Source organism: Anomaloglossus baeobatrachus, chromosome 1 (genome assembly GCF_048569485.1).
Source record: "Anomaloglossus baeobatrachus isolate aAnoBae1 chromosome 1, aAnoBae1.hap1, whole genome shotgun sequence".
In the NCBI taxonomy this organism is placed as follows: domain Eukaryota; kingdom Metazoa; phylum Chordata; class Amphibia; order Anura; family Aromobatidae; genus Anomaloglossus; species Anomaloglossus baeobatrachus.
In genome coordinates this window covers 695039234-695061467 of record NC_134353.1, presented here as the reverse complement: position 1 = coordinate 695061467, position 22234 = coordinate 695039234, and the positions used below count along the sequence as shown (strand labels likewise).

At 48.9% G+C, this 22234-nt stretch overlaps 1 protein-coding gene across 1 annotated transcript; it reads right to left on the bottom strand.

Moving 5' to 3' along the window:
• Positions 1-9565: 9565 nt before the first annotated feature.
• Positions 9566-21243, bottom strand: COX6A1 (cytochrome c oxidase subunit 6A1). The gene is made up of 3 exons (XM_075320475.1): positions 21084-21243; positions 20831-20970; positions 9566-9813 (listed from the first exon to the last, which is right to left on the bottom strand). The coding sequence occupies exons 1-3, from the start codon at positions 21181-21183 to the stop codon at positions 9712-9714; spliced, it is 342 nt and encodes a 113-aa protein (XP_075176590.1). The 5' UTR covers positions 21184-21243; the 3' UTR covers positions 9566-9711.
• Positions 21244-22234: the final 991 nt, after the last annotated feature.

Below are 22234 nucleotides of genomic sequence, written 5' to 3'. Positions count from 1 at the left end.
CTGTCTGACAGCTTGTGCTGATCAGAGCCATGCTTCACCTCTTTTCTTGTAAATCATGACAATGACTGAGGTCATCAGCTGACCCTGCGCTGTCATGACAACCCATCGCCGTCCCTTAATCGTATCATGGGTCCACCCTTGGCAGCAGGGAATGCCGCAATCCCCACCGAAGCATGTTTGATCACCCCAGCAGAGTGTGGTAGCGCAATTTAACTAGTTAAAAGGCGCAGGTGGCTCAGAGATCCACCCTTGCCCGTTAGCTGCACAAGTCGGCTGATCGAATCAGCAGACATTGGAGGGGAAAAATGTAGGCTTGCAGTGCAAAACCGCATCAAAGGGACAGATACGACCTAGTATGTATAGGTACATCCTAGCTCCTAAAGGACACCTGTCATCTGATTCATGTACCCAAACCGCCTCAATCAGAGCCTGGCTATATTATTACTGTCAGGTTAACTGAGAATAAACTTTAAAGTTACTGTGCACGTTCAGTTTTTGGTGAGTTTTTTTTTTAACTGAGAAGTTGTAGAAAATAATCCAGGAGTGGAACAATCAGAGGAAAAGTATAATAGACACACAAGCACCACTTCTTCCTTTTTTTTCTTCTCTACTGCTTATGGCTACAAATAAGGAAGTAAAAATATGACCAAATACTGAACGTGTGCGCGTGGCCTAAAAATCCAGCTGGATCATAGCCGGAGAGGAGACTGGTCCAGCTCTTCCCACGACTATTTCTACCCTGCAGGTGATTGCAGGCTCTTCCTCTGTACACACAAGCCATTTTGAAAACCCCCAGTGTGGTGAATAGAAGAAGATAAAAGCATACTGACTTCTCCGACCAGAGCTGCTCATCTACAGTGTCGTGTCCCTTGGCAATCTCGTGACATTATTCATGGGTGTCCATGATGGTCTGCAGCTGCTGATTGGGTAAGTGAGATCACCAGTGGACACATCGCTTTTATCAGCACCAGTCCAAGTGGTAAGCATGCAATTTTCTTTTCCTTTTTATAACACTGTGGTTATTTAATTTACCATTATCAGACAATGTGTCGCAAAAACAGTACTAGGATATGTTCGAGTTATTGCCACATAAAGTGACATGTCAGATTTGAAAATCTTGGCCTGGTCTCTAGGGGGTTAAGGGAAGCTTTCACTGAAAAATAACCCATTGTTTAGTTCATGTTTTTGTGATAAATGTATTCTTATTTTTAAGATATGTAACTATATGAAGTAATACAAATCTTACCATTTTCACATTGGCCACTTAGGCTTTTTTTTAGACTACCTTCCTGTTTCAGGAAATAACATGTACATAGCCAAAATGGTCAGACCTTATGTTTAGGATTGAAGAGTTTAAAGAGCATGTGCAAAGGTAACTGAAGCGAGAGGGAGAAGGGTAGCTGTGACATCACCTACTGTGACGACTGGTGGATCCTAAGTAATCAGCTGTGTACAGCAGTCATTGTAATCCTGACAATTGTCGAGCTGACATTTTTATCGGTACCATTTTTGCGCAGATGCTACGTTTTGATCGCCTGTTATTGAATTTTGCGTAAAACTTGCGGCAACCAAAAAACGTAATTTTGGCGTTTGGAATTTTTTTGCCACTACGCCGTTTACCAATCAGATTAATTGATTTTATATTTTGATAGATCGGGCATTTCTGAACGCAGTGATACCAAGTGTGTGTGTGAGAGATTATAATATATATATATATATATATATATATATATATATATATATATATATATATATATATTTTTTTTTTTTTAACCCTTTCATTTTCAATGAGGTGAAAGGGGGATGATTTGAACTTTTAGGTTTTTTATTTTTTAAAACTTTATTTTATTTTACTAGTCCCCCTAGGGGGCTATGGCGATCATCAATACGATCGCTCTGCACTATCTGCTGATCACAGCTATACAGCTGTAAACAGCAGATACAGTCACTTCCTGCTTCGCTGGCCTCCGGGCCGGGTGATAACGAAAGTGAAACGTCATACCTGCAGGTGTCATCACATGACCCTGTGCTACCATGGCAACCACCGAAAGTCACGCGATCACTCACGTGACTTCCGGTGGGGGCGGCGGTAAGTGAAAATCATGGCCGCGCGTATATACACATCTCGCTGCCAGACTTAGGCAGCGAGATATAAGGGGTTAATGTAACGGGTGGAATGCAATTCCACTCATAACATGCAGGCACACGTCAGCTGTTGAAATCAGCTATATGCGCGGATCGCCGCATCCTGCCCGCGGCAGGGGGCGTGGCTTAACGTCACACGCTCCATGACGGATATATCAGTCAAAGGTTGTGAAGGGGTTAATGAGGCAAGGGGGTTAATTTAACCCCTTCATCTCCTGGCGATTTTTAATTTTTTTTTGTTTTTTCCTCCCCTTCTTCCAAGAGCCATAACCTTTTTATTTTTCCCATCAATATAGCCACACAAGGGCTTGTTTTTGTGGGACAGATGAGCTGTACTTTTGCATGAAACAATTAGGTTTGCCAAATAGTGTATTGGGCAACGGGGAAAAAATTCGAAGTGCAGTGAAGTTACAAAAAAAGTGCAACTGCACAATTGTTTTAGGGGTCTTTTAGTCACTATATGGTAAAACTGACGTGCCAGTATGATGCCTCATGTCGGCACAAGTTCGTGGATACCAAACATGTATACATTTAAGGGGTAGAAACAATTTCTGCAACTTTGACTACAGATATTTAAGCAAACAACCCACCTATCTACAACAGGTATGCTTGGTTTCAGCATTGTAGTGTCAGGAAGGCGCTGACTTTACTTTTGTATACAAAAATCTTTGTGGTTGGTTCCCTGTAAATGCCGTCAATGATTAAGAGCCCAACAGCAGCGATCAGTGCCCCTGTCGATTGCTGTGGTTAGATAGCTGACATCTGCTCTCTGTGGAATGGGCTCTGATTACAATTCCATTTTTAAAGGGGTTGTTCACTACTCTGACAACTCCTCAATTGTGTCTCACCAGTAAAACAGCAGCTACTCACCTCCAGTGAGTACTGAGAAAGTTGGTTTCCCTTTAACCTCCTACGGATGTCTGATTTGTTCAAAGGAAAGCATCATAATGTCACATGAGCCCCAGTGGCAGGCAACACCGCTGGAATGGTACCAGCTGTGAGTATAGCCGGTATGATTTCACTGGAGTGGGAGGAGAAGGACATAGCGATTGAGAAGGGGTTATCCTAGGAGTGGACAGCTCCTTTAAGTCCCTGACACATCTGTCAGAGTGTAAAAGGGTTAATAGCTACTGTCTGGTGCAAAAAAAAAAAAAAAGAAGGGAATTTTGTTACTTACCGTAAATTCCTTTTCTTCTAGCTCCTATTGGGAGACCCAGACGATTGACGATTGGTGTATAGCACTGCCTCCGGAGGCCACACAAAGCATTACACTAAAAAGTGTAAGGCCCCTCCCCTTCTGGCTATACACCCCCAGTGGGATCACTGGCTCACCAGTTTTAGTGCAAAAGCAAGAAGGAGGAAAGCCAAGAACTGGTTTAAACAAATTCACTCCGAAGTAACGTCGGAGAACTGAAAACCGTTCAACATGAACAACATGTGTACCCGAAAAACCAAAAATCCCGAAGGACAACAGGGTGGGTGCTGGGTCTCCCAATAGGAGCTAGAAGAAAAGGAATTTACGGTAAGTAACAAAATTCCCTTCTTCTTCGGCGCTCCATTGGGAGACCCAGACGATTGGGACGTCCAAAAGCTGTCCCTGGGTGGGTAAAGAAATACCTCATGTTAGAGCTGCAAAGACAGCCCTCCCCTACGGGGAGGCAACTGCCGCCTGCAGGACTCTTCTACCTAGGCTGGCGTCCGCCGAAGCATAGGTATGCACCTGATAATGTTTGGTGAAAGTGTGCAGACTCGACCAGGTAGCTGCCTGGCACACCTGTTGAGCCGTAGCCTGGTGTCGTAATGCCCAGGACGCACCCACGGCTCTGGTAGAATGGGCCTTCAGCCCTGATGGAACCGGAAGCCCAGCAGAACGGTAGGCTTCAAGAATTGGTTCTTTGATCCATCGAGTCAGGGTGGCCTTGGAAGCCTGCGACCCTTTGCGCTTACCCGCGACAAGGACAAAGAGTGCATCCGAGCGGCGCAGGGGCGCCGTGCGGGAAATGTAGATTCTGAGTGCTCTCACCAGATCCAACAAATGTAGATCCTTTTCATACCGATGAACTTCATGCGGATAAAAGGAAGGCAAGGAGATATCCTGATTAAGGTGAAAAGAGGATACCACCTTAGGGAGAAACTCCTGAATGGGGCGCAGCACTACCTTGTCCTGGTGGAACACCAGGAAAGGAGCTTTGCATGACAGCGCTGCTAGTTCAGACACTCTCCGAAGAGACGTGACCGCTACCAGAAAGGCCACTTTCTGTGAGAGTCGAGAAAGTGACACATCCCTCAGAGGCTCGAAAGGCGGCTTCTGGAGAGCAACAAGGACCTCGTTTAGATCCCACGGATCTAACGGCCGCCTGTACGGAGGTACGATATGACACACCCCCTGCAGGAACGTGCGCACCTGAGAAAGTCGTGCTAGACGCTTCTGAAAAAACACGGATAGTGCCGAGACTTGCCCTTTAAGGGAGCCGAGCGACAAGCCCTTTTCCAACCCAGATTGCAGGAAGGAAAGAAAGACAGGTAACGCGAATGGCCAGGGGGATACTCCTTGTGCAGAGCACCAGGATAAGAAAATCTTCCACGTTCTGTGGTAGATCTTAGCAGAAGTGGACTTCCTAGCCTGTCTCATGGTGGCCACGACCCCTTGGGGTAATCCTGAAGACGCTAAGATCCAGGACTCAATGGCCACACAGTCAGGTTCAGGGCCGCAGAATTCCGATGGAAAAACGGCCCTTGGGACAGTAAGTCTGGACGGTCTGGTAGTGCCCACGGTTGGCCGACCGTGAGATGCCACAGATCCGGGTACCACGACCTCCTCGGCCAGTCTGGGGCGACGAGTATGACGCGGCCGCAATCGGATCTGATCTTGCGTAACACTCTGGGCAAGAGTGCCAGAGGTGGAAACACATAAGGGAGCCGGAACTGCGACCAATCTTGCACTAAGGCGTCTGCCGCCAGAGCTCTTTGATCGCGAGACCGCGCTATGAAGGTCGGAACCTTGTTGTTGTGCCGAGACGCCATTAGGTCGACGTCCGGCACCCCCCAGCGGCGGCAGATTTCCTGAAACACGTCCGGGTGAAGGGACCATTCCCCTGCGTCCATGCCCTGGCGACTGAGGAAGTCTGCTTCCCAGTTTTCTACGCCCGGGATGTGAACTGCTGATATGGTGGATGCTCTTTCCTCCACCCACATCAGAATCCGCCTGACTTCCTGGAAGGCTTGCGGACTGCGTGTCCCTCCTTGGTGGTTGATGTATGCCACCGCTGTGGAGTTGTCCGACTGAATTCGGATCTGCTTTCCTTCCAGCCACTGCTGGAAGGCTAATAGGGCAAGATACACTGCCCTGATTTCCAGAACATTGATCTGAAGCGTGGACTCCTGCTGAGTCCACGTCCCTTGAGCCCTGTGGTGGAGAAAAACTGCTCCCCACCCTGACAGACTCGCGTCTGTCGTGACCACTGCCCAGGATGGGGGCAGGAATGATCTTCCCTGTGATAATGAGGTGGGAAGAAGCCACCATTGCAGAGAGTCCTTGGCCGTCTGAGAAAGGGAGACTTTCCTGTCTAGGGAAGTTGTCTTCCCGTCCCATTGGCGGAGAATGTCCCATTGAAGTGGGCGCAGATGAAACTGCGCGAACGGGACTGCCTCCATTGCTGCCACCATCTTCCCTAGGAAGTGCATGAGGCGCCTTAAGGGGTGCGACTGACCCTGAAGGAGAGACTGCACCCCTGTCTGTAGTGACCGCTGCTTGTCCAGCGGAAGCTTCACTATCGCTGAGAGAGTATAAAACTCCATGCCAAGATACGTTAGTGATTGAGTCGGTGCCAGGTTGGACTTTGAAAAGTTGATGATCCACCCGAAAGTCTGGAGAGTCTCCAGCGCAACATTCAGGCTGTGTTGGCATGCCTCTCGAGAGGGTGCTTTGACAAGTAGATCGTCTAAGTAAGGGATCACCGAATGTCCCTGAGAATGCAAGACTGCTACCACTGCCGCCATGACCTTGGTGAAAACCCGTGGGGCTGTCGCCAGACCAAATGGCAGAGCTACGAACTGGAGATGGTCGTCTCCTATCACGAAACGTAGAAAACGTTGGTGCTCTGTAGCAATCGGCACGTGGAGATAAGCATCCTTGATGTCTATTGATGCAAGGAAATCTCCTTGAGACATTGAGGCAATGACGGAGCGGAGGGATTCCATCCGGAACCGCCTGGCGTTCACATGCTTGTTGAGCAGCTTTAGGTCCAGAACAGGACGAAACGAGCCGTCCTTTTTTGGAACCACAAAGAGATTGGAGTAAAAACCTTGCCCTTGTTCCTGCAGAGGAACAGGGATCACCACTCCTTCTGCTTTTAGTGAGCACACCGCCTGCAGAAGGGCATCTGCTCGGTCGGGATGTGGGGAGGTTCTGAAGAACCGAGGCGGAGGACGAGAACTGAATTCTATCCTGTACCCGTGAGACAAAATGTCTGTTACCCACCGGTCTTTGACCTGTGGCAGCCAAATGTCGCAAAAGCGGGAGAGCCTGCCACCGACCGAGGATGCGGAGGGATGAGGCCGAAAGTCATGAGGCAGCCGCCTTGGAAGCGGTTCCTCCGGTTGCTTTCTTGGGGCGTGAATGAGCCCGCCAGGAATCTGAGCTCCTTTGCTCCTTCTGAGTCCCTTTGGACGAGGAGAATTGGGTCTTGCCGGAGCCTCGAAAGGACCGAAACCTCGACTGCCACTTCCTCTGTTGAGGTTTGCTTGATCTGGGCTGGGGTAAGGAGGAGTCCTTACCCTTGGATTGCTTAATGATTTCAGCCAATTGTTCACCAAACAGTCTATCTACAGATAGTGGCAAGCTGGTTAAACATTTTTTGGAAGCAGAATCCGCTTTCCATTCCTTTAACCACAAGGCTCTGCGCAAGACAACAGAGTTGGCAGACGCAATTGAGGTACGGCTTGTAGAGTCCAGGACAGCGTTGATAGCGTAAGTCTCAAACGCAGACATTTGCGAGGTTAGGGACGCTACTCGCGGCACTGCTGGACATATGATAGAGTCCACCTGTGCCAGGCCAGCTGAAAAGGCTTGGAGTGCCCACACGGCCGCGAATGCTGGAGCAAACGACGCGCCGATAGCTTCATAGACAGACTTTAACCAAAGGTCCATCTGTCTGTCATTGGCATCTTTAAGTGAAGCCCCATCTTCCACTGCAACTATGGATCTAGCCGCAAGCCTGGAGATTGGGGGGGTCCACCTTTGGACACTGGGTCCAGCGTTTGACCACGTCAGGGGGAAAGGGATAACGTGTATCCTTAAGACGTTTGGAGAAACGCTTATCTGGGTAAGCATGGTGTTTCTGGACTGATTCTCTGAAGTCAGCGTGGTCCAGAAAAGTACTCAGTTTAGGCTTGGGATACCTGAAATGGAACTTCTCCTGCTGTGCAGCTGCCTCCTCTGCAGAAGGGGCAGGGGGAGAAATTTCCAATAGACTATTGATGGCCCCTATAAGGTCATTTACCATGGCGTCACCATCAGGAGTATCCAGATTGAGAGCGGTTTCAGGATTAGACTCCTGATCCCCCTCCTCTGTCTCATCATGTAGAGACTCTTCTCGCTGAGACCCTGATCCGCGTGATGACGTGGAGGGTCTCTCCCAGCGAGCACGCTTAGGCTGCCTGGGACTGTCATCTGAATCAGAGCCGTCAGGCTGAGATGCCTGGGACCCCCTTGAAGCACGGATTAACTCCAACTGAGGGGGACCGGGGAACATTGCCGCAGCAGTGTCCATGGACTGAGTAACTGGCCTGGCCTGCAAGGTCTCTAGGATCTTTGTCATAGTGACAGACATCCTGTCAGCAAAAACTGCAAACTCTGTCCCCGTCACCGGGACAGGGTTCACCGGAGACTCTGCCTGGGCCACTACCACCATAGACTCCGGCTGACGAAGTGGCACAGGGACCGAACATTGCACACAATGGGGGTCATTGTAACCTGCCGGTAGATCAGCCCCACAAGCGGCACAAGCAGCGCTCACAGCCTGTGTCTTGGCACCCTTGCGTTTTGCAGATGACATGTTGTCGTCTCCTCAGAGCAATTGGGGTATACAGCCAAGAAGCGACCTTACAGTGCAATATATATATATATGGTACAGAGAAAAAAGTACACAAATATAACACTGTGGCACTAGTGGGGCCAGCACTTAAGTGCTGCTTACCGCCCGCTTAACGCGGGTGTGTGGTCGCCAGAAATCCCTTGTCTGGGTCTCCCAGAGCCTGTGTCCGTTCTCCAGCCAGACTGCATGTAGGAATGGCTGCCGGCGTCCTGTGGAGAGGGGCGGGCCCTGGGCGTGTGCAGACAAAGAGCGGGAAACCTGCGTCCCACTGTGCTCAGTGAGAGGGCTGGAGCATATAAATACGACTCCAGCCCTCGGCGCTGATTAATCGTACAGCGTCTCTCCCTTGCCCTGAGTGACAGGGTGGGGGCGGGAACGAAGCGGAGCTAGGCCGCAGAAGCCGGGGACTAAATTTATAAGCGACGCCGTCGTAAAAGCACGGTCGGCGCTAAGTCCCCGGCGCACTACAAGTCGCAGCCGCGCCGCCGCTCTAGGGGCGGCCGGCGCGGCAGTCCCCAACACAAAGTCACCCAGAAAAACTGTAGTGACTGTAACCCCAGCGCGCAGCGCTACTGTCCCCGGCGCACTAGCACACCCAGCAAGTCTGGAGTGTACGCGGCCTGTACATACGGGGACACAGAGTACCTTAATGTCGCAGGGCCTTATCCCTGAACGGTACCCAGCTCCGTATCCAGCAGGTTCCATGGGTCTGTGGATGGAGCCCGGCCTCAGGGCTTGGGGGCCGGTAAGATCCCACTTCCTCAGAGCCCCTCAGGGGGATGGGGAAGGAAAACAGCATGTGGGCTCCAGCCTCCTTACCCGCAATGGGTACCTCAACCTTAAACACCGCCGACATAAAGTGGGGTGAGAAGGGAGCATGCTGGGGGCCCTAGTATGGGCCCTCTTTTCTTCCATCCGACATAGTCAGCAGCTGCTGCTGACTAAACAGTGGAGCTATGCGTGGATGTCTGACCTCCTTCGCACAAAGCAGAAAACTGGTGAGCCAGTGATCCCACTGGGGGTGTATAGCCAGAAGGGGAGGGGCCTTACACTTTTTAGTGTAATGCTTTGTGTGGCCTCCGGAGGCAGTGCTATACACCAATCGTCAATCGTCTGGGTCTCCCAATGGAGCGCCGAAGAAAAGTACATACTTGGCTTCTGTGATCTCCCCATCTCTGCTGGTGCCATTTTACATCACATACCAACAAGAGTCTACGCTATTCATCAGAGCAGACATCCGCTGTAACAGAATACTGAAAGGAGGCAGCACATTTAGATATAACAAGAAAGCACAGCTTCTATTAGTTAAAGGATCAGTCACTGCATGTAGGTCCAACCATAAACTTTATTTAGACACCTTCTACCGCCGCAGTAGAAGGTTAGTGGGCATGTACAGCATTAAATAGAATGATCCCTGTTCAGTATGTGGGCCCATACAACGCACTGGTCCAGACAACAAGATGTCCGAGGTCTAATGCTCGGAGTGCTCATCAGACTCTTCATAGCCGGTGGGAAGAGGGTTCGTATGAGGATTGTGGAAAAGGCTCTTCACACCATCTCCCCATGGGAATTTCTGTAAAAACATCATGATAAAAAGACAGATTACACTTTATATCACTATACAATACTATACTCTGTATAGCCCCTTACAATTCCAGCTGAAAAAAGCTAGTCAAAAGAGAAATCCTAAGACATATTGAAGGGAACGTAGCAGAAATTAACCTAGTTTACCCCCTTAAGGACCGTGAGATTTTTCATCTTTGAGCTTTCATATTTCCCTCTCCTTCCATCAGCCGTCACTTTTATATTTTCTCACTGACAAAAGGCACATGTGAGCTTATATTTTATGGGACTAGATGTACTTTTCAATGACATAGTCCATTTTATCCTATACTGTACTGGGAAAATTTCAAGTGAAGTAAAATAGAAAAAAAAAATTCAGCATTTTTACTGTAATTTTTCAGCATTCATTCTGCAGTAAAATTGACCATGTCAGTATGACTAGGATTAAAAAACTACAAAATAAAAATGCAAGTTTGCTGTTAAATAGTAGAAAAAAAAATAAAAAAAATATCAAATTCATTTACCTTTATTAACTGTAGAAATGATGGGGGGGGGTCAAAGTTTTATAACTTTTATTGTGTTTAAAAAGTAAAGAAAAAAAAGGTTTTAATAATGTACCTAGTTACTTCCCGCGGGAGCCTTGAGCCTGTATTGGTACAGATCTTTGTCTTCTATGATGCCCAGCCACAAGCAGGCAGTCACAGAAGAGATCACAGGCACGGTGGCATTCAGCACTTAATGAAGGAATACAAATACAGAGTGTGTGTGTGTGTGTGTGTGTGTGTGTGTGTGTGTGTGTGTGTGTGTGTGTGTGTGTGTGTGGTAATTATTTGGTCAGCCACCAGTTGTGCAAGTTCTCCCACTTATAAAGATGAGAGGCCTGTAATTGACATCATAGGTAGATCACAAGTGTGAGAGACAAAATGAGAAAACAAATCCAGGAAATCACCGCGTCTCTTTGGGCAAGATTTTTTTTTTTTGCAAAATATGGTGGAAAATAATTATTTGGTCAATAACAGAGTTAATCTCAATACTTTGTTATATATACTTTGTTGGCAATAACAGAGGTGAAACGTTTTCTGTAAGTCTTCACCAGCTTGGCACACACTGTTGGTGATATGTTGGCCCATTCCTCTATACCAGGGGTCAGGAACCTTTTTGGCTAAGAGAGCCGTAAACGCCACATATTTTGAAATATAATTCCGCGAGAGCCGTACAATATGTTTAAAGGGCCATTGACAGATCAATCGCTCCAATGTTCACTTAGTACAGCAAGGAATGCTCCTCCCTGCTGTATAAAGCCACAACTGGACTGAAACAATGGTAATTAGCAGTAAAAAAATCAAATAAATAACTTACATTGTGAACTTGCGATGCATGACATCAGTCCAGCAGTCTGGCTTCTTCTTTTTCCTGCGCATGACTGGAAGCTGGCATTCTTCCCACCTGATGTTGAGAGAATGCCAGCTTTGAGGCATTCGCAGAAGAAAGAAGCTGGAATATTGGACATGTCACACAACGCATTGTCAGTTATGTCAATTATCTATTTTATTATTTTACAGCGAATTATTGTTTAGGTCCAGCGGTGGCTTAGTGCAGCAGAGAGGAACACTCCTTTGTGTACTAAGTGACCGCTGGAGCAATTGTATCTGTCAGTGGCCCAGACACCCTGCTTCCCATACAGCCTGCACCCCCCATATCACACACACACACTGCTCCCCATACAGCCTGCACCCCCCATATCACACACACACACACTGCTCCCCATACAGCCTGCACCCCCCATATCCCACACACTACACCCCCATATGTCGCATACCCTGCTCCCCATACAGCCTGCACCCCCATATCACACACACAACAACCCCATATCTCACACAACCTGCTTCCCATACAGCCTACACCCCCATATCTCTCACACCCTGCTTCCCATACAGCCTGCACCCCCCATATCACACACACACACTGCTCCCCATACGGCCTGCACCCCCCATATCCCACACACACACTGCTTCCCATACAGCCTGCACCCCCATATCTCACACCCTGCTTCCCATACAGCCTGCACCCCCCATATCACACACACACACACACACACTGCTCCCCATAGCCTGCACCCCCCATATCCCACACACACACTGCTTCCCATACAGCCTACACCCCCATATCTCTCACACCCTGCTTCCCATACAGCCTGCACCCCCCATATCACACACACACACACTGCTCCCCATAGCCTGCACCCCCCATATCCCACACACACACACACTGCTTCCCATACAGCCTGCACCCCCCATATCCCACACACACACACACACACACACACTGCTTCCCATACAGCCTGCATCCCCCAGATCTCACACACTACACCCCCATATGTCACATACCCTGCTTCCCATACAGCCTGCACCCCCCATATCACACACACACACCCCCATATCTCACACACCCTGCTCACATATCTCACCCTGCCTGTACCCCAACTTACCCCTCTCAAACACTCTGCACCCCTTCACATGCTTCTGTCACAGTCTGCAGCCCTCATATGCCCCTCACCCTGCAGCCCCCCTCACCCTCATGTCCCCTCTTTTCTTATTACCAGTCATGTGTCCAAATCTCCTTCAGGATTCAGTATCTTTGCTTTCTGCCCGGCATCCTGTGTCTCCTCCCACACAGTCACATGGGCGTGACGTCATCGCAGGTCCTGCAGGATGGAGATTCCGTCTGCTGTGCAGGTCAGGAGCACTCCTGCAGCTCAGACACGGCTGGTGGCCTCTCCAGGTTAGGGGCCCCTCTACTGACACTGGGCTCCCCTGACTCACAGTTCGGCCACTACACAGCAGCACTACACATAGACGCAGAGCGGCTGCCGGGCCCCTATGTGTACTAGTGCCGCTGTGTAGTGGCCGGCCTGTGAGTCAGGGGAGCCCAGTGTCAGTAGAGGGGCGGCTCACTCGTTCCCCCGCTGATCCGGTCTCCTCGGCGCATCGTCCATTGCTGTCGCTCGCTGACCTCTCAGCAGGCGCGCAGTGATGACGTCACCGCGCTCGCTGCAGAGCTGTCAGAAGAACGCCGACAGTCACAGCGGGGAGAATGATAAGAGAGAGCGCCGCTCACTCTCTCATCATTGCTCTCAATTGTATCGGCACCTGCGATGCCGATGCAATTGAAAGCTCGATCCTCGGCGGGGGGCGGTGACAGCGCGGCCACCGGGCCCCCCTGAGTAGCCGGGTGCTGGCGCCGGCCCTGATCCTTCCCATAGACAGGTAGGAGCCCTGTCTGCGAGCCAGATACGGCCATCAAAAGAGCCATATCTGGCTCGCGAGCCATAGGTTCCCAACCCCTGCTCTATACAGATCTCCTGTAGAGCAGTGATGTTTTGGGCCTGTCGCTAGACAACACAGACTTTCAACTCTCTCCAAAAGTTTTCTATGGGGTTGAGACCTGGAGACTGTCTAGGCCACTCCAGGTACTTCATATGCCTCTTAGGCTATGTGCACACAGTGCGTTTTTTGCGCCGTTTTTTGCACGTTTTTCGGGTGCGTTTTTGGCCTCAAAACTGCATGACTTTGCTTCTCCAGCAAAGTCTATGAGTTTTCATTTTTGCTGTCTGCACACAACTTTTTTTTTAAGCTGCGTTTTTGAGCTTGAAAAAAAAAAAAAAAATGGACATGTCAATTCTTTCCTGCGTTTTCCCCCCCATGCAATGCATTGGAAAAACGCAGCAAAACGCAGAGATCAAAAACGCAGCCAAAAACGCACCAAATCGCGGTAAAACGCATGCGGTTTTTTACGCGTTTTTTCGACGCACAAAAACGCAGCGTCAAAAAAACGCAGTGTGTGAACTTAGCCTTACAAAGATACTCCTTAGTCAACCTGGCGGTGTGCTTGGGATCATTATTATGCTGAAAGACCCAGCCATGTTTCATCTTCAATGCCCTTGCTGATGGCAGGAGATTTGCACTCAAAATCTCACGATACATGGCCCCATTCATTCTTTCATGTACACAGATCAATCATCCTGATCCCTTTGGAGAGAAACAGCCCCAAAGCATGATGTTGCCATCCCCATGCTTCACAGTAGGTATGGTGTTCTTTGGATGCAACTTCAGCATTCTGTCTCCTCCAAATACAATGAGTTGTATTTCTACCAAACAGTTCTACTTTGGTTTCATCAGACCATATGACATTCTGCCAATACTCTTCTGGATAATCCAGATGCTCTATAGCACACTTCAGACAGGCCCGGACAAGTACTGGCTTAAGCAGGGGAACACGACTGGCACTGCAGGGTCTGAGTCCCTGGCGGCATAGTAGGTTACTGATGGTAGCCTTTGTTATGGTCCCAGCTCTATGCAGCTCGTTCTCTAGGTCCCCCGTGTGGTTCTGGGATTTATGCTCACCGTTCTTATGATCATTTTGCCCCCAAGGGGTGAGATCTTAATTGGAGACCCAGATCGAAGGAGAATATCAGTGGACTTAAATGTCTTCCCATTTTCTTATTATTGCTCCCACAGTTGACTTCATCCCACCAAGCTGCTTGCCTATTTCAGATTCAATCTTCCCAACCTGGTGCAGGGCTACAATTTTGTTTCTGGTGTCCTTCGACAGCTCTTTGGTCTTCCACATAGTGGAGTTTGGAGTGTGACTGTTTGAACTTATCAGTATAAAGGACACCTGTCCACAACCTCAAACAGGTGCCATTACTACAAGTAATGAGTAGAGGACAGAGGAGTCTCTTAAAGAAGAGGTTACAGGTCTGTGAGAGCCAGAAATTTTCCATGTTTATAGGTGACTAAATACTTATTTTCCACCATAATTTGCAAAAAAAAAAAAATCTTGCCAAATCAAAGTAGGTGATTTTCTGGATTTGTTTTCTCATTTTGTCAATCATAGCTGTGGTCTACCTATGATGTAAATTACAGGCCTCTCATCTTTTTAAGTGGGAGAACGTGTACAATTGGTGGCTGACTAAATACTTTTTTTTCCCCCACTATATAACTGAGAAGGCAGGAGGATCAGGGAGCCGTGACATCAACTATTGTGATTGTTAGATCACGAGTTATCAGCTGAGCATGGAGTCACATGTCATTGTAATCTTACCTCTGCTAATAAGGAGACTGCTGAAAACGCTTTCAGAAAGGATAAAGCCCCCGTCACATTTAACGACTTACCAGCGTTCCCGAAAACGATGCGACCTGTCAAGGATCGCCGGTAAGTCGCTGGTGAGATGTCACACAGTCAGACCTTACCAACGATGCAGTAACGATGAGTGACCTGTACAACGATGAGCGACCTGTATAGGGGGTCATTGTTAGGTGTCAAACACAGCGATGTGTCCTGCCCAGCAGGACATTACCTTTGAAGAAAATTGTCCGGACCCTTCGGCAACGACTAGAGATCTCACAGCAGGGGCCTGATCGCTGGTAGGTGTCACACAACGAGATCGCTGGCGAGATAGTTACTGTGTCACAGAAACGGTGACTCAGCAAAGATCTCGTTAGCGATCTCATTGTGTGTGACGGGACCTTAAGAAGTCTACAATCGGGTTTTGAAAATTACAAGATTACCATTTTTTTTTTACATTTAATACTAAACGTTATATAAAAAGTTGTCATTTTCTGATACCTTCCCTTGAACATGGGATAGGTTTACATACAGATTTTCTCCTTTAAATCTAGTTATTCTCCCTCAAACATTCACTTTATCTTATTTAGGCTACTTTCACACATCCGGCTTGAGCCCTGCGGCTCAATCCGGCTGTGAAAGCTATGCAACGGATGCGGTGAAAACACCGCATCCTTTGCATAAGTTTTTCCCTTGCGGCCCGCCCGGTTTTTGCCGCTTGCAGCATGCTACTGAGCATGCGCAGTGGCAAAAACCGCATGCGGCGGCCGGATGCGGTATTTGTCGCATCGCGCCGCATCCGGCCGCCATAGGCATGCATTGAGAGATGCGCCGCATCGGCCGAATGCGGCGCAATGCGGTTTTTTTTGCCGCACGAAAAAACGTGCCAGGCAACGTTCCATCCGGCCGCCGCATCGGCTAAATCTGCCGCATGCGGCAAAAACCGGATGGAACGCAAGGCAATGCGGCACAATGCGGCACTAATTAAAGTCTATGCAGGAAAATCACAACCGGCCGCAAAAAAAAAAAAACGGTTGCGATTTTCCTGCAAAGTGCCGGATTGTGCCGCAGAAGAAAAACCGGAGGTGTGAAAGTACCCTTAAGGCACAACCAACCATTACATCTGAAAGATCATTACATTAGATTGTCTATGATGTAATTTAAACCTTCCAGCCCTGCACCATGTATAACTATAACGTTGCACCTAAAATTAGAGCAACAGAGATCATCCACTGATGTGATTGTTACATTGTACTAAAAAAAGGATCTGTCAGTTCTCCTGTCAAGTCTGGCTTACCAGGTACATGAGTGCGCCACAATATGGACCTGTATAACTGTTGTGCAGGCCCCGTTATTCCTGCTAGAAATGTATGAATAAATTGAATAGTGTGTGTGTGTGTGTGTGTGTGTGTGTGTGTGTGTGTGTGTGTGTGTGTGTGTGTGTGTGTGTGTGTGTGTGTGTGTGTGTGTGTGTGTGTGTGTGTGTGTGTGTGTGTGTGTCACTGACTATATAATCAGTGCTGACTCTTTAGGAACTTAACACCCATTGTGATGTTGCCACTGCAGCTAATCACATGGCCGCAGTGGCGATATGCACTGTTGATGTAACATCACCGCTGCGACTAATCAACAAAGGTTGAGAGCAGCGGCAGAGGCAGCTCTGGGCCCGGGGAGTGTAAATGTTCCAGTTATTTTACACATCTCAAGTCTATGGAATAACAGCAGTGAAAACTGGACAACCCCTTGAAAGGGAATCTGTCATCAGGTTTTTGCTCCCTCATCTGACAGCAGCATAATATAGACAGAGACCCTTATTCCAGTGATGTCACTTACTGGGCTGCTTAGTGTAGTTTAGATAAAATCACTGTTTAAAGGGAACCTGTCATCAGAAATTTTGCGCTAAACCTAAAAGATTCCTCCTCTAGCAATGTTCCTGTTGTTTATGTGCCCCCTTTCTGACCAAAATAAAGACTTTATAAAGTGGTACCTTTCTGTATTCAGATCTTGATAATGGTACACGGGGGCGGGCTCTCTGGTGTCCGTTAGTCTGCCTCCCTGTCGCTTTAGGCCGTCCCCCATCGCACAATTTCAAAGAGGTGACGTGAGGTAAGCTGGCCAGCGATTGCGCAGAACGGTGGAGGCGGCGGTGAAAGCGCGAGCACAAGATTATGGGCGGGTACTTGCTGATGAAAATCACAGCGCCGCCCATATTCTCGTGCATGCGCAAGATGTCACCAGCGGTCACACTGCACATTGCAGTCCCGCGAGAGTGGCACGGGGCATGTGCGAGATTATGGGCGGCCATAATTTCGCACATGCGCCGTGCCACTCTTGCGGGACTGCAATGTGCAGTATGACCGCTGGTGACGTGTTGCGCATGCGCGAGATTATGGGCGGCCATGATCTCTCGCATTCACCATGCCACTCTCGCGGGACTGCAATGTGCAGTGTGACCGCTGGTGACGTGTTGCGCATGCGCGAGATTATGGGCGGCGCTGTGATTTTCACCAGCATTTTGTATTAGTGTACTATAATAATTTTATATGAATACAGTACATTATTTTGCATTACTGGAATAGGTTTGTATAAATACAATAAATATTTTTGGGTTGTGGAACGAATTGTCTGTGTTTCAATTATTTCCTATGGGAAAATTTGCTTTGATGCAAGAGTAACTGTTTAAGAGCACACTCCCGAAACGAAATATGCTCCTAATCCAAGGTTCCACTGTATTAGTGAATTAGGAGAACTATACATTTTGAATTGGACATATTTGCTGTCGCTTACCTTATGTGGAGGGCATTGCAGAACCTTGGGTATCTATGTTTATGACCACTAGCGACTAACTGGTTTTAACTACAGTGGAACCTCGCTTAACGAGTAACCCACTTAACGAGAATTTCGCTGAATGAGCAAAGCTTTCTGTAAATTTGTAACTCTGTTTACGAGAAAGCTTTGCTGTACGAGCAAAATACTCACCGCACACACTTCCGGTTCCGTACATCCACCGCGCTCTGACCCGCACTTGCAGTCTACACAAACACACACGCGCGCGCAAGCACACAGTATTATGCTCACCTTACCTTCCGTTCCATCGCCGGCCTCATGGTTCTTGTAGTTCGCCGGTACATCGCGATGAAGGAGGAATCCTCGCGGCAAACTACAGGACCCAGGAGGCCGGCGATGGAATGGAAGGTAAGGTGAGCATTATATGTGTACCTTTCGTTCCATCGCCAGCCTCCTCGGTCCTGTAGTTCGCCACTCCAGGCTGTGTATCGGCAACCATAGTGAAAAGGCAGGAACTTCGACTGTCAGACGCTACTCAAAGGCAGCGCCAATCAGAGGCAAGCGGCTCCTGCCTTTGACATCAGCGCTCTGGGTGCGGAAGTTCCTCCCTCGTCGTGATTGTAACCAGATACACAGCCCGTTCTAGCGAACGGCAAGTCCCAGGAGACCGGCGATGTAACGGAAGGTAAGGTGAGCATAATATGTGTGTGCGTGCTTGTACGAGTTTGTACGTGTGTGGAATGGCAGAATAGGGGACCAGGATGGGACATTTAACAAGTTGTGGAACAAATTGTCTGCTTTGCAATGATTTCCTATGGGAAATGCTTTGCTGAACTAGTAAGGCTGCTTTCACACTACGTTTTTTAACATGCGTCATGAACGTTTTTTTAACGCAAAAACGAATCCAGTGTAAATGCGTTTTCATTTCAATGCATTTGCAATGGACTCGCGTCAACATGCGTTCACCTGCGTTTGCGTGCGTTATAGTGAGGATCCAGCGACTTGCAGTTTTTTAACTTTTTTCAAAAACGCTACTTGTAGCGTTTTTGAGCTGCGTCCAAATACTGCAAATCGCTGGATCCTGACTAAACAGCACGCAAACGCATGTGAACGCTGGCATGATTATAGACAGGATCCTGCTTGCTCTACTGAGCATGCCCAGAAACCAGCCTGTCATGATCAGTCTCTCTCCCCTGCCTGAGAGCGGCGGCCGCTCGTAACCAAGGTAAATATCGGGTAACCAAACAAAGCGCTTCTTAGTTACCCGATGTTTACCTTGGTTACGTGTGCAGGGAGCCGGCTCCTAGCAGCTGCGGACACTCGTAACCAAGGTAAATATCGGGTATTCAAGCAAAGCTCTTCGCTTAGTTACCCAATATTTACCTTGGTTACAGCTTACCGCAGCTGTCAGATGCTGGTTCCCAGTCTATCACGTTCAGTTCCCCTCACTCCCGATCACATGACTCCAATGCCTGCCCATAAACTTCAAGTGACAGGATCCTGCAAAATAACATGCGTTTGCATGTGTTTTTCTCTGCAAAAACAGGATCCGCTTTTGCAGCAAAAAAAGTTCATGACGCATGCTAAAAAAACGTAGTGTGAAAGCAGCCTAACTTAGTTAACAAGCACACTCCCAGAACGGATTGTTCTCGTTAACCAAGGTTCCACTGTATATGTGTGGTCATAACCATGGATACCTAAGGTTCTGCAATGCCCATGAACACGACGTGACAGTGAATTAGAATAACTATACTACATTTCTAATTGGAGGTATTTGCGAATATTCCCATTACTACATATTGGGATAGGATGTTGGAGACCGCAATACCCCATTAATGTGGTATACAGCAGGTTTCCGCCGCACGTGATCACAGCCCCTAGGCCGGCTTTTACTGGAGTGGCGCCGATCTGTAGGAAACTATTCTAGTAACAGGTCCTAGAGGTCCTCAGTAAATGAGTTAATTGTCCCAGTGATATTCATGCTGGGCTGGGAATCTGAAGCACACTGGGGATTACAGGGCAGGCTGTCACTGAAGGTCATTCAATAACCTAACCCAGAAAATACTGGATAAGGCTATGTGCGCACGTTGCGTAATTACATGCTTTGTAGCGCAGCGTAACTGCATGCGTCCCCTGCACAGTCTATGGAGATTGTGCAGGGGCCGTGCGCACGTGGCGTCTTAGAGCGCAGCGCTTCGGCTGCTGCCCGAAGCGCTGCGTTCTAAGAAGGGACATGTCACTTCTTCCGTGCGCTTTGCCGGCAGCCCCTGCTCTGTCTATGGCAGGAGCTGCAGGCAGAGCGCATGGAATTGGCTTTTTTTTTTCCTCTACGGACATTTTCTGCAGCGATTTGATGCGCACGTGTGCTCTTCAGATCACTGCAGAAATTTCTACAGGGCTAGTACGCAACGTGCGCACATAGCCTTCCGGTTAGGGTACTTTCACACCTCCGGTTTTTCTTCTGCGGCACAATCCGGCACTTTGCAGGAAAATCGCAACCGGTTTTTTTTGCTGCCAGGTGCGATTTTCCTGCATAGACTTTAATTAGTGCCGCATTGTGCCGCATGGCCTTGCGTTCCATCCGGTTTTTGCCGCATGCGGCAGATTTAGCCGATGCGGTGGCCGGATGGAACGTTGCCTGGCACGTTTTTCGTGCGGCAAAAAAAACCGCATCGCGCCGCATTCGGCTGATGCGGCGCATCTCTCAATGCATGCCTATGGCGGCCGGATGCGGCGCGATGCGGCAAATACCGCATCCGGCTGCCGCATGCGGTTTTTGCCACTGCGCATGCTCAGTAGCATGCCGCAAGCGGCAAAAACCGGGCGGGCCGCAAGGGAAAAACTTATGCAAAGGATGCGGTGTTTTCACCGCATCCGTTGCATAGCTTGCACAGCCGGATTGAGCCGCAGAGCTCAAGCCGGATGTGTGAAAGTAGCCTTACCCGATCTCAGCTTCTCCCTGGCCTGCACTGCCGCTGGGCACAGAAGGGACGCCACATCCACACATCAGATTTCCCATGTCACACTAATCACATAAGATGCCAGCGATGGAGGTGGAATAGGGGTGGTCTGACGGCCCCTGCCCCGATCCCCGCTGCCAGGATGAGCCCTACCTTGGACCGGATCCGCAGGTGCTCGTAGGCGACAAACTCCGGCCGGGGCTCGTGGTGCTGCGCCTTCAGGTACGCGTTCAGCATGCACACGGCCACACCAGGCAGCGCCACCACAAAGGTCAGGATCTTCCATGTACGAGCTGTAAGGAGAGGTACACATGAGCCGCTGCACGGGGGTGACCTTCACTGCTGCGACCTGCTGAAGGTGACCCACAGCCCAGGCCACCCCTGCCGCACTGGCTTCAACATATACCTGCATCGCCATGCTCAGCATGAGCTGCCGCAGAAAACCAGCGACCACGGTTTGCCACAGAACGACCAAGGATACCAGAGAGTCTGCCCACCGCCGCCATGATGTCCCTCACTGAGAGCGGATGCGGACGTGAGGAGCCTCCTAGCCAAGGGACCGGAAGGGGAGAACCAGTGTGCTGCGCATGCGTTCAAATTCTTGCCCGCAGTCGAGCGCAAATGTCATCCGTGAGTGCGCATGCGTAGAGGGAAGTGTTACGTGCAGGTCGGTGCTGAGGGCGATGGAGAGGGCGGGAAAGGACGTCACGTGACTGCGCTTCTGGCTCACAATGATACTGCTCAGTCCTGAGGGAATCTATACCTTCCATAGCTATTAAAGCAATTTGCATTGGGGCTCATGAGCGTCAAGTGACGCCACTGCTTTCACTAATTGTACTACGATCAAAAATAAAACAGCCTCAGAGAAAAGAAGGCATAAATGGAAATATTTATTCATTAAAGTATTCTTCCCATCCATAGTTGTTGGGGTTAGGCTGGGGAATAACTTGTGATTTTGGAAATAAGATTACCAGTGACTCAGAGCAGGGACATGTATTAATACAGTACATAGAAAGGGACGATGGCGGTAAAGGGAGTGCCCTGGATTAGAATAACATGGCTGCTTTCAGAAACCGCCACTCCTGGCCATGGGTTGTGCACGGAACTGCAACTCCGTCTTATTGAAGTGAATGGAGCTGACAATAACATACACAATCCATTTTCAAGGGTGGCATTGTTTCTGAAAGAAAGCCATGTTTTTCTAATCCCGAACAATCCTTTTACTGCAATGTATTAAAGTATTCAATGATAGTCTACTGAGGATACCCCTGAGAGGTAGACTGGAGAGACCCTCTATACAAGCTGCTCCTTTTTGGGTGGATGCAGTGTGTGAATTCACAGGAATGGCTGCTGTGTAATGCTACATTTCTCCTGCATCGGACACTACAGGAGACAAGTTTTATTGCAAATGGAAACCCACAACTAAATCAAATTTGTTGGGACAGGACCAAAGCCGATCAGCAGATTGCCCCAATTGGCGCATTCCGCATGGTGCTGTCTCATATGATGCACTACCAAGCTTAGGCTATGTGCGTACGTTGCGTTCTGCTGTGACAA

Bases quoted from the DNA above. Each gene is read 5' to 3' on its own strand.
- COX6A1 (XM_075320475.1), bottom strand. From the start codon at position 21,183: ATGGCGGCGGTGGGCAGACTCTCTGGTATCCTTGGTCGTTCTGTGGCA. The intron at 20,971-21,083 runs GTATATGTTGAA...CTCTCCTTACAG, and splicing joins TGCTGAGCATGGCGATGCAG to CTCGTACATGGAAGATCCTG. The intron at 9,814-20,830 runs GTAGGGCTCATC...ATGTTTTTACAG, and splicing joins ACCTGCGGATCCGGTCCAAG to AAATTCCCATGGGGAGATGG.